At 45.3% G+C, this 12,025-nt stretch overlaps 1 protein-coding gene across 1 annotated transcript in view; it reads right to left on the bottom strand.

The window, feature by feature from the left end:
- Positions 1-11,059, bottom strand: part of dis3l2 (DIS3 like 3'-5' exoribonuclease 2) — a 32,217-nt gene extending 21,158 nt beyond the window's left edge. Inside the window, exons 1-5 of the mRNA XM_010778714.1 lie at positions 10,955-11,059; positions 9,577-10,359; positions 9,373-9,503; positions 9,182-9,235; positions 8,931-9,032 (exon numbers count right to left, since the gene is read on the bottom strand). Coding sequence (XP_010777016.1) covers positions 8,931-9,032; positions 9,182-9,235; positions 9,373-9,503; positions 9,577-10,336 — 1,047 coding nt within the window. The 5' untranslated portion in view covers positions 10,337-10,359; positions 10,955-11,059. The remainder of the gene's footprint in view (positions 1-8,930; positions 9,033-9,181; positions 9,236-9,372; positions 9,504-9,576; positions 10,360-10,954) is intronic.
- Between the last annotated feature and the right edge of the window lie 966 nt (positions 11,060-12,025).

The following is a 12,025-nucleotide window of genomic DNA, read 5'->3' as shown; positions in this document are numbered from 1 at the left end:
GAGCCCCCTGGCCTGACACAGCCTGGCGGCCTACCTCTGCTTCCGCAGGCACCCGACGCGCACGAGGGAGCAAGGCCCCCCGCTGCCCCCCACCGCGTGACGTCGAAATCGGCTCGAGCATCTGGATAACGAACGTTCAGGCTCGAGCGCAGCATCGGCTGCCGGCGGCAGTAATCTTGGCCGCTGTTGGGAGTCGTCGATGATACCCTCACGCAGCGCACTCCCTCCGAGCGCGCCCACCCCCCCAACGTCCGCGCCTCGCCGTCACGTGTGGGGCTACTACGGTCCTGACCCGCACTGCGCAACCGACAGGACCCCCGACGCATCACCAGTCTCCTCCTGCGGGCTCCCCCGTTCTCCACGGACAGGCTCTTCGGGTCGATAATGCCCTCCGGTCACCACCGCGTCTTCCAGTCGTCTGGAGGCAAGTAGGGCGCAGCTCAGCCCCCATGCTCACTACCGCTGGCCTCGCCTCAGCCGCCACTCCTCCAAGCGGACACGAGCGCGCCCCACACGCTTAGAGCCACATAAAACTTCAGACAAGACGCACGCAGAGAGCGGAGACCTGTAACCACGACGCCCCCTCTGCCCCCCCTCCGCCGTCGTCCTGAGAACCGGCCAGACCAGAACTCCGGGAACAGGCTGGCGACCACCACGGCGCTCCCACTCCATAAAGAGGGCGTATGAGAACAAAAAACAAAGAACCACTAAATGAATACCCAATCGTCCCCTTTTCATGTGAAAATAAGAGATTGGCAGAACAGATCTGAAAGATTAATAATATATATTAACACAAGAAATCGACCCACACCTGCACATAACTTTGTTGAGCGGTACAGAGTTCCCCACTTCGCTGCCCGGTCTGTAACTCAGCTATATAGGAAGGCAGTCTAGTTGCGGCATCGCCCTCTGGGTGATGAGTGATACAAAATCCGCCACTATGAGGTACACGCGGACAGTTATGGCCGGCGTAGCAGGCAACCACACATGCCACGCGTGTAACAATACTCTGCTTGATCAGCATTCTCACTGCTTCTGGGTGAATGCAAATGGCTGGAGCGCCGCCCGCGGTGCTCTCAAGACTCAGTATTAGAGTCGACCTTTCTGTGTCGACCCCCTTGCGGCAGGCTTCCCCTTTGGCGGGGATGTTTGCGGCGGGGACGGGTCACCAGAAAGTACCACAGCTTTATCGATGGGCCCCGCTGTTGATTGCACATCCTCTAACACAGTGTTATGGGGAATGGAAGCGCAGCTGCGTGTTAACTGAGTGGATGGACAGGACGCTGAGACTGAGTTATTCACTCCAGTTTTGCAGCATCCCTCCTCCGTTCGCAGGCATAAGAGAGGCAAAGCTATCATCCCGAGGGAGGTTTTCTCTCAGCAGAGGTTCAGGCCTTGGGGGATGGAGTGGTATTCTCGCGGGACAGCAGAGTGGGTANTTTCCGGATGTTGTCACATGCTAAATGCTAACCGTAGATGAAGGATTTTCAGAATAAAAGTTTAACTGCTTGTGCACAAGAATTTCTGGTTTTTCAGTATAAAAGAGCATTAAAACTGACGGCATGTTTAAACTACATTTCCCCATTAAAACATTGATTTTAATTTCTAACACTAGTTAGCTAACTTGATCCAGCACTCTTGGTCCTTTCATCAGACGGGAAGCGACAGAACGAGCAAGACCCATTGCTGGTATGATTACAACCTGGTACAAAGCACACAGCTTATTTTAGCTATCTCTTATATTTAGTGGAGGAAAACAATTATGACATCACTTATGACATCACATCACTCTGGGATTTGTAGTCTTTCTAGTTGCGTAGTTTTCATAGTCTTATATTTCAACAGTTTTACGACAAACTGACTTTTTTTACATTGAAATGATTTTAAAAGATAAGAAAGGGAGGGACTTTGCCTCTGATTAGGGTAAATATGATTCCCACTCCAGAACAGTAGGTGGCGGTATGGTTAGTGCTAGATCGTATATATATTATAACCGTGTCGGTATAATCACCAACAAACTGGATACCAACTAATGTAAACGGAGACAAAAATCGATCTACTTTTAAATGTTCGACGGTTGTAAAGATGTGACCGCGAGCTGGCGATAAAGGTTTTTCCCTGCATCCTGTCGCGATATTTGGGCGTAACCGTAAACTTAACCATCATCATCGCGAGAGAGGATCTTTGAGACAAGAAAGACCGTTGGCGAAAGTTGGAGGAGGTAAGCAGAAAACATTATCATCTAACTGTGAAGCTGTGAATAAATGTCATCATCATATCGTCCATGAGCAATATTGTAGTAACGATGACAGTTCATTTGTTATTTAGTGTTATTTTTTATCTCACTTAAAAAGCAGAATGAGCCGACGAACATGCTAAAGCTAACGTCGTTAACTAGTCTGTGTAACTGTCATTAGGGAGATGGTTCAAATATAGGATGTCAGGATTGAAAACGACATGACGGTAGCATTACCCTGAAAAAGTTAAACGAAAAGTCGAAAAAACCCAGCCGCTTATATGTCAGTAATATCTGCCCCTTTTACAAAGGACTGCTGCGCCGTTATTCGGCTGCGTCACGTAAATTAGCTTCCCATAGATTTGTCTCGTATTTGTGTGAACATAACAAATATTTGAGTGTAAATATGTGATATGTAAATGTAAAACACCCTCCACAAATGCATTTAAAAGATTTGCAAACTCACAAATACATTTACAAATGTAAAACGGATCTGCAAATACGCAAAATATTTTCACAGATAAAAACAAGATCTGTGAATACTATAATTAATTTACAAATAAACAAAAGGAATTTGTGAATATCTCTTTAACATTGACAACTTTCGATCAGGAAAGTGAATAAATGTTTTATTTGTCAACCAAAAATGTGCTTGTGGATCTCAAAGCTCTGCTTGTGTCTTTTTACACACACAGAGTTTTGAGACAAACTTTCCGCCGGTCTCGATCGAAATCTGCTCGTGTCACTCGTTTATTTTCGGAAACCACGTGATGGCCTGCTTATGACGACATTTCCGCATTTCAAGGTTTCAAAGTAAGAGCATGATGGCTTCCCTCTGGAGTCGACGCTAGTAGCGCCATGTGGAAGTGTGCATATTATACGTATTTAATCAGAAGTTTTCGATTATAAGGAGTCAAAATATCATGCAGATAACCACCGAATCGCTGGAACTGTAGCTTTCCAGCGGTAACTATGTAACTTTACCCGACTACTCACAGCAGCCAATAAGGCCGCTCAAAGCAGCTTGACTTTGCGTTACACTGTGTGGGATTTGGTTGTATCGTATGTCGGTCAAGTAAATCTCGGCCGGGGCAGCTGCAGCTATGTTGGTCAGAAATGACAAATGGACACTCAAGAAATCACTAATGACCTACCGACCAAGAAAAAAACCTAAGCCAAGTGTCTCCCATCAGTTAACGTATGTGAGGAAACAAGAGAGAGACTGAGAAAATGGCTAATTACGGACGCGTTTGAGGTTATTTTCGCCATTATTATGGTTATCTATTTTTGCTGTCGAAGTTCACATATTAACGTAAAAACCTTACATGTTAAAATACAAGATGGATTTATCTCAAATACATAATAACATATTGCAGCAGCAACGTGCAGTCAGGGGAGGCAGAGCAGAGCCTCCCCTGCACTATAATAGCCTATTTTTAAATCTGACTCTGAAAGAGTCAGTGCCTCGCCAGCCATGAACCTCATCGGAGAGGAGGACGACGATGATGACACCTCGTCGTCCGGGATTTCCGCTGACCGCCTGGAAGGCCATCAGCAGAGGCCGGCTCGTCAGGACTTCTTGGCGGTGATGGCTAGGGCGGCGGAGCGTATTCCCCCACAGAAACCCCCGAGGCCGGTGAGCCGCCTGCGTCAGGGCTTCTACGGCGTGGGCTGTCCAGCACAGCCGGCCTTCGTTTCACCCCCCCTGCCGGACATCTGGCGGTGTGTGGAAGCCACGTGGTGGCAGCCACTGAAAACAAAGGCTACGGTGGCTACTTGGGCAGGAATCCTCAAGGTGGAGGGCCACTCAGACACGGAGTGTCCCGGTGTGCAGCGAAGGGGTACCGGGTGGGGAGCTCCATCCTCCAGGAGTGGACTGACGGTGGGAGGAAGCGTCCTGGCGGAGAGAGGTGATTTCTCCGGCCAGGACACAAGGGCGAATTCCGCCTCCTCCCTGTTTGACCCATTGGTTACAAAATCTTCTTTTTAATATAAAAAAAGATAAAATGTATTCCAGTTTTGAGTGCCTCTTCTTTCCACACAAAAGGAAAGAGTCCGCAGACAGCCGGGTGGGCAGAGGGGAGAAGGCCCCTGCCCCCGCTGTCGCGTGACCGCGAAGGGTTTGTATATCTGGATAAGATATTCAAGTATTTTCCTGCGCTTCTGCTCCGGTCCCCTCTGGAACTCCGTCCTCCAGGAGTGGACTAACGGTGGGAGGAAGCGTCCCGGCGGAGAGAGGTGATTTCTCGGGCCAGGACGCGAGGGCGAATCCCGCCTCCTCCCTGTTTGACCCACTGGTTTCAAAGTCTTCTTTTCCAAGTAAAAAAAGATAAAATGTATTCCAGTTTTAAGTGTCTCTTCTTTCCACACAGCCACGTAATGTTGATCGTACAGTTTCCCCACTCGCCGCCCAAGTTGTAACTCCAGTTAAGGAGGCAGCTAGTCCGCATGCGCGGGTGAGAGTGATAAACCGCGCTATGCGGGTACAGGGACATTATGGCCGGTGTAGCGGGGTTTGGAAACATTTTACGCAGAGTGTAAAAACTCCGCTTGATGCATTTCACGGTTTGGGTGAGAGCATCATGGCGGAGCGTTCAAGGACCTCAGTAGAGAGTCGGTCCTTTCTGTGTTGACCCCCCATGGGCAGAGCTTCCCTTCGCGGGTTTTTTTTTGCTGCGAGATGGGTCACCAGAGATTACTACAGCTTTATCGCTGGCGCCTCAAAGCTGGTCGCACATCCCCTATCACAGTGTTATGGGGAATGGAGGCGCAGCTACGTGTTAACGGAGTAGATGAATAAGACGCTGAGACTTATTTACTCCAGTTTTGCAGCATCCCTCCTCCGTTCGCAGGCATAAGAGAGGCAAAGCTATCATCCCGAGGGAGGTTTTCTCTCAGCAGAGGTTTCAGGCCTTTGTGGGGATGAGTGGTATTCCTCGCGGGACAGCAAGTGCTCCATAAGTAGAGGGCTACGTCAGCTGTGCATATATACGTATGGTAACCCATGTTATATAAGCACAGCGGAGCCCTCTACTTATGGAGCACTGCTGCCCTTTGCTGCTCAGCTAAAAGAGAAAGTAAGTGACAGTGAGTGGGCGAGGCCGCCTCTTATGCGGTGGATGTGCGCGCATTCAGTTAGGCCCGCTCAGGGGGCCGGCTACGGGTATGAGTCTCAGTGAAAGAATGCGTGCATAGATAGGATCGAGGGGAGTACCCATAGCGTCCAGTAGAGGGCTCCGCTGTGCTTATATAACATGGGTTACCATACGTAACCCTACGTTTCATTGCACATCATTGAGTAAAATATAGAGATTTTCTATCCATATTTGAATGTTAAAACAAATCTTCAAGGGTTTTCTTTGTAAGGTAACATGTAAACTATTTTCGTTTAGAACAATATAACCATGAGTAATAATGATGAAGTATCATATGAAGTAGAAATAGACACATATATTTGAAGTGACCTTTACGTGAATAAGTTTCGATGGTTCAGAAGTTATGTGTGGGCTCCCTGTGCTGGGTGCAGAAGACCTCGTTAATGTAGAGCAAGCTGGCCTTCCTCTCGATGTTCTCCCACCGGCGGGTCTCTGCGGTCTCGCGCTGACGGCTGCCGACATAGCAGCGGGACCTCTGTCCACACCATCCGACTGCAGGTCCACGCCGAGGGCTGGTTGCCATACAGCAGAGACCCACACACCGCCAGCTAGCTTCAGAAGAGGCCGCATAGCTTACATGTACAAAGACATTTTGACAGGAGAGATATAGTTTTGCCAGTATTCAACATATTTTACCCGTCATAGTCCGGTAATTATTTAGACTCTAACAGAGTCCTACACAAGAGACATGGCATCAAAAAGGAGTAATGTGTGGAAATATTTCGACCAGGTTAGTGAGTGCGGTGTAGAGTGCAAACTATGCCAAATTAAACTTGTGTATCATAAGTCAACTAGCTCAATGCTCAACCACTTAAAATTATAAAAACATAAAACATTGCGTTTGGGGCCCGAGACTGAAAGACAGGAGCAGCCACTCATCACCTCCTTCACCAGCGCAAGACGGCACTGTGACCCCGCAAGAAGAGAGAGAATTACAGCCCTCATTACCCGAATGATAACCAAGGACATGCTACCACTGAGCTTCGTTGAGGGAAAGGGGTTCCGAGAACTCATGAACTTTGTTGAACCGGAGTATAGGGTGCCCACCCGTAAGACTATAATTTCCAGGGTTGGACTAAAATACGAAGAGGGTGTGAAAACGCTGAAAATGGACATTAGTCAATCAGAAAAAGTAGACTGGTGTCACATTTTCATCACAGCACTGTAGCCACCGCTGGCCTGAAGAAAAAACAAGACGCGCAAAATCTCCCAAAACATAAACTCATTCAGTACTCTCGTACGAGATGGAACTCGATTTGTGATATGTTTAAAGGCTACACGAGCAGAGATGTGCAGTGTCTGCCGCCCTTTCACACACAGCACAGAACATAGCAGCTCAGCTACAAGCTGCTGCTGAAGAGTGGGGTTTAACGGATAAAATCACTGCATGTGTCCATGATAATGCCAGTAACATGGTGCTTGCTAATCGCACAATTGCGGACTGGGAGTGGTACCCTGCTACGCTCATACGCTTGAGCTAGCCATCAACATTATTTTGGTGATGATCCGACCTCCATGCTGCTACTCTGGTGCAAACTGCATCCACCAAACAATATGATTTATCTCGACCTCCCCAAAATAACCAACATCTAACACGGTGTGAGATGTCTTTTTTAGCTGTTCTGTCGTCATTTCCTGCGATCTTCTTCATGCAGTCAGTCAAAAATAAATTAATGGGCATTTCTTTGACTAGTTATAGGCAAATATGGGCGTTAGGTGAAGCCCACAAAAGCCGCGCCGCATTTCGAGTTCATTGGGATTTATAAAAAAGGGAAACAGGCGTAGGAAGTGCCGTACGCACTTCCCTCGCCGGTAGGCAATGTTTTGTGAATCGGAAAATGTCGGAACATTTCTGTACCTATTTTTTTGCTTTGTACTACGTAAGCAACCTTCCCACGTGAATCCTACGCAAGGCGTTATAAATGAGGCCCCAGAACTGGCAGGTTATCGAAGACATTCTGCCCGCACTCCAGTTTCTCAAGTGCGCAACCACAGCACTTTCCAGCGAGACCCATGTATGCATCAGCTTGGAACATCCTGTAACAAACAACCTGTTGACAAGGCACCTAATGTCCATCCCTGGAGAGTCGCGAGTCGTCTGCGAGTTCAAGGAGGCTGTTGCAACCTCACTGAGAAAGCGCATAATCCCAGAATCAGACGACACCTCAGCAGCTAATGCAGGTAATTCATTTGTAATAATTAGTAAGAAAGAATATTTAATTTAATCGACAATATTAGGCATAAATAATAAATACGCCTAAATATTTGATATTTCTATTTCCCTGATAGGCAAGAAGCCGTTTATATAGCAAGTGCGCTGGATCCCCGACACAAACACCTGCGTTTTGTAGCTCGGAGATCGTGAAAAACCTGTCTGAAATGTTTAGGCGAGTGCCCGACAGGAGGACCAGCGCTGCCCCCAATGATACCAGAGTTGGTGGCCATGAGGCTGAGGGCACCAGCACAGCCACAGAGTCAGACAGCGAGAACCAGCCGGCCCGAGCTGCAGCAACGACCGCCGACACACGGGCCGTGTCGTTAAACACCCTGTTTGGGGAGGACTACTTCACTGAAGACCCAGACCATAATGAAGTGGAACTCTGTTTCACTGAGCCGTGCATACAGGAAAACCCACTACAGTGGTGGAGGAAAAATGAAGGACGGTACAGAAAACTCAGTGTCCTGGCGAAGGAATACCTTGCTATACCCGCAACCTCCATTCTAGCTGAGAGGTTCTTCTCTACAGCTGGCCTGATTGTGAATCGCCTCCGCCTCTCCCCTGAGCATGTAGACATGCTCATATTCTTGAACAAGAATGAGTAGCCTATTGAATAGCTGCATTCTGTGCATAGGCACTGTTATAGGTTTTTGATGTTTTAAGCATGAAAGCTGTAGGCCTATAGCTGTCAAACTGTGATCAACAGTTCAATACATTTGACAAATTCGACTTGGTTTCTATACTTATTTGAACATGTATTTATTTATTTATAAAAAGTATATAAAAAAAAGTTGTGAACATTTTTTTTTGAAAATGTATTTTAACCCAATTTTTTTTTATATAGGATATGTACATTTTGGTTAACCGGTTAACCGTTTTTTTGGGGGTCGAATATTCAAATATACATTTGGTTTCAAATTCCCATCCCTATTCGCAAGGTCCTTCGGCAATTTTTTGGCATGCCAAAGATTTTGCCACCGCTCACGAAGTTGCTGCCAGAGCCTGAGAAACTCCACCGGCAGTCATACGATGGCTTAAGATGCCCTCACGAATGGCCCAATGTTGTTACGATCAGAGCCGAATTTGAACATTTCCTTTATTGTGTGTCCATCTGGTGTCAATTTCGGGACAGTGTGACAGGGGCTTTAACATTGTTAGGTTTTCTAGTGAGGTCAAGGAAAAGTTCTAAGGAAACATTTATTTTGATGTCCTGCCGAGTTAACATAGCGCCTAAAATAATAATCAAACTTTTAAAATGCCAATATTTAAGACATGGCACCTTCACAACAAAAGTATCCATAGACGGGTAAGTGTAGTCTACCTTCCACTGCTCCCGAGGAAGAAGTTGCACCACCACCACGTCTCCATTCAGTGCTCTATTGCGAGACACGATCCCATCCAGGAATATATCCCGTTTCTCATCCTGCCACAAAGGAGAAAAAAAAAAGTTGATTACTCGTCTCCTGCCATTTTGTGATTTAGACGGTAGTAAAACTATACAGTGCTTTTATAGGTACTTTTAGTTGAGGTAACAAAACATTATGTGTCGAATTCAATCTGGGATGAACTTACAGGAGATGGGATGAAAGCTTCGTGGAACTTCTTTGGGTTTATTCTTATCGGCCCCTGCAAAGAAAACATGGAGAATTTAGGAATAAATCCACCAGATTACTGTGAGTAGTTTGACCATTGAGTAAAAGTCATCCATACTCAATGAAGATTTTCAAAGTATTAGGAATAGTACTGTAACTCTGGGTTTGTACCTGAAGGAGTTCCTCTCTTTTAAGGCCGTGGGAAACCTCTTCAAATGTCATGTAGGATTCAAAGACCTGTTTCCTTGATCCTCTGCCTCCCCTGTTCTTACTCCTGTCAGCAGGAGAATTGGCACCTGTCCCTGAAAAATAATTGATTCCATGATGAAACAATGTATCAAAATGCACTATTATTGAGTCTAACCTATAATTTACCTTGCTGCACTTTTTTGTCTCTACCATGAGGAGACTTGGGCCTGGTCACTTGACTGTCAACCCCAGACGTTAATGCCCCCTCTGCGCTTTTCTCCTCTTCTGGGTGCCTTGTATTGGTTTTTTTCTTTGCCTTCTTCGTCTTCTCTAGCTCAAGTTCACCTGTACTGGCTTTATTTGGGGACTGGGGACATGCAACAGAGGACTCAGTCTCTTTGGAGGTGACGTCTCTGTGAGATTCCTTGTTTTTCTTCTGCTGCTTCTGGTTTTTCTTCATCTCATTGGGTTGTAAAGAACCAAGTTCCTCCCCAGACTCAACGTCCCCATCTTGGCTGGTGGCGGTGTCTCTTCTCTGTCCCCACCGCTGTCTGTCAGACACACCCTGCCTCCTCTCAGAGTCCTGCTGAGCACTGCGGGTGCTTAGTTTTTCCATGTACAAAGACAGTGAACTCTCCTCGCCTTTACTTTTCACGGAAGAGGGGGAGAAGTCACTTGCATCGGAGAAATCGTTGGGCACTTGGTCCCTTCTCCGCTGGGGTATGTTCTGTCGGTCACTCTGGGCTTTGAGCTGTGTGCTCGGCCCATTTCCTTCCCTTTGAAAGACTGTGTCCTTTGCATATTGCTCTAGATACAGGCTGAACTTACTGCTGCTGTGCTGGCCGAGAAGCCTGGCGTAGGCATCTTTCTGTGGAGGAGTGCTCAAGTGATTCTGGGTGCGCTTTGGCTCTCGATTCTGGTTCTTCGGTTGCCGAGGAGAATCCATATGGCTCCTTAAAGAAACTGTCTCTGAGAAAGATAAAAAGCTAACAGTATGAGTGCTGCCATTCAAGCATGAGACAATACAAATAACTTTCTGTCAAGGTATGTTACATATTTACAATTCAGTGCACACAAAGAATATTAGTAAAATAACAGGACATTTTTTTGTATCTTAAATGCATCTTTAGAAAATGAAGCACATCTTAAGTAATTGACTTGTTGCTGCGTAGTCAACTAATTTTACATCATATTACGTCATCTGTTAGTTGGTCCTGAATATAAAATGATAGTAAGTTATTAACCAAGTGAATATTACACAAAATAAATGTGGTATAATCATTACAAGAGACAGGGAAATCTTTATCATCACACTATCTTCGGTTATAACCTCTCACCAAGCTCGGAATACCTTTTAAATCGCATCATAGCTAGCAGCTAACCTTTAACGTTCGGTTACATTTATTGGCAGTGGCTGAATTAGCATTAGCTATGCTAACTGCAACAGCAGGTGTCGCTTTAACCTTAATTAACTACTAATGTTGGAGACAGGCCGCGGCTTTGACCACGAGGAAGGACCCGAAATGGACGGAAATATTGTCAAACCTTAAATCTTAAACATTACCTTGCTCACTGCGTGTAAGTTATGTAACTTGGCTGTCGCTCAGAGCAAAATGCTAGTTAGCTGATACATTCACTTCCTCCGTCGTCATGAATGGTGCGTTTGAGTGATATCGGAAATAAGAAAACTAGACGAACGCACATAAACGCCCCCACGGAGAGAGTCAGTTTGTGTCGTCAATGTTGTACTCTTCAACCCCTCTAAATGTATTTTACAGCAATTGAGACAAGCTACTTTTTAGATTTTGATTATACAAAATAAACCATACCTTAAGAGGAACATTGACGTGATTAACAAATGAATACATCAATAGTTATAATGCAATCATTATGATTCTGAAATGTCCCATACTACGTAATGAGTAGTTTAAGTACATTTTGATACTTATATACTTTTGTATTTTTAACACTTCAGAATTAAGGACTTTTTCTAGTCACTAAGTATATTGTACTGTAGTGTTGCTACCTTTACTTAGGTAAAATATTTAGGTAGCCTATCCTTCAACCCTTTTATTTACAAAATACAATATTTTGCAGTCTGTTGTGAAGAAAATATCAGGTACAATTCTATAAGGATCTAGATTTGTTATCGAACGCTGAATTAATTCATTTTTGGGAAATGGCCGATTGAAACTGAATTGGTGAGTTCATATATTTTTGAGTGAAACATTACAAATTGAATCACATGACACTATACCCATGAGATCTATGATATTATTCACTGAGCAGACACACTTACACTTTAATAGAGGGCAGCAAAGATTAAGTATGTACTTTATTATCTGATGAGAACAATTAAAAAATCAATTAACATTCAGGCATAAAATAAGTTTGAGTGAAGTCTGTGTGTGAGTGTGATGATGACAAACTGCTGTTTACGCTTGCTAAGTACTAGACAACTCATGAAGCCTCCTTCAAGCATGCACACGCACACGCACACGCACACACACACACACACACACACACACACACACACACACGTTGAAATGTAATTGTATCACTATATATATATATATCATCAATAATATGTAAACATTTGAAATGTATGTTAATGTTGTTAATTATTTTGTATTGT

Source organism: Notothenia coriiceps, unplaced genomic scaffold (assembly GCF_000735185.1).
Source record: "Notothenia coriiceps isolate Sejong01 unplaced genomic scaffold, NC01 NC01_scaffold00019358, whole genome shotgun sequence".
In the NCBI taxonomy this organism is placed as follows: domain Eukaryota; kingdom Metazoa; phylum Chordata; class Actinopteri; order Perciformes; family Nototheniidae; genus Notothenia; species Notothenia coriiceps.
This window is presented reverse-complemented; position numbering and strand designations above follow the sequence as displayed.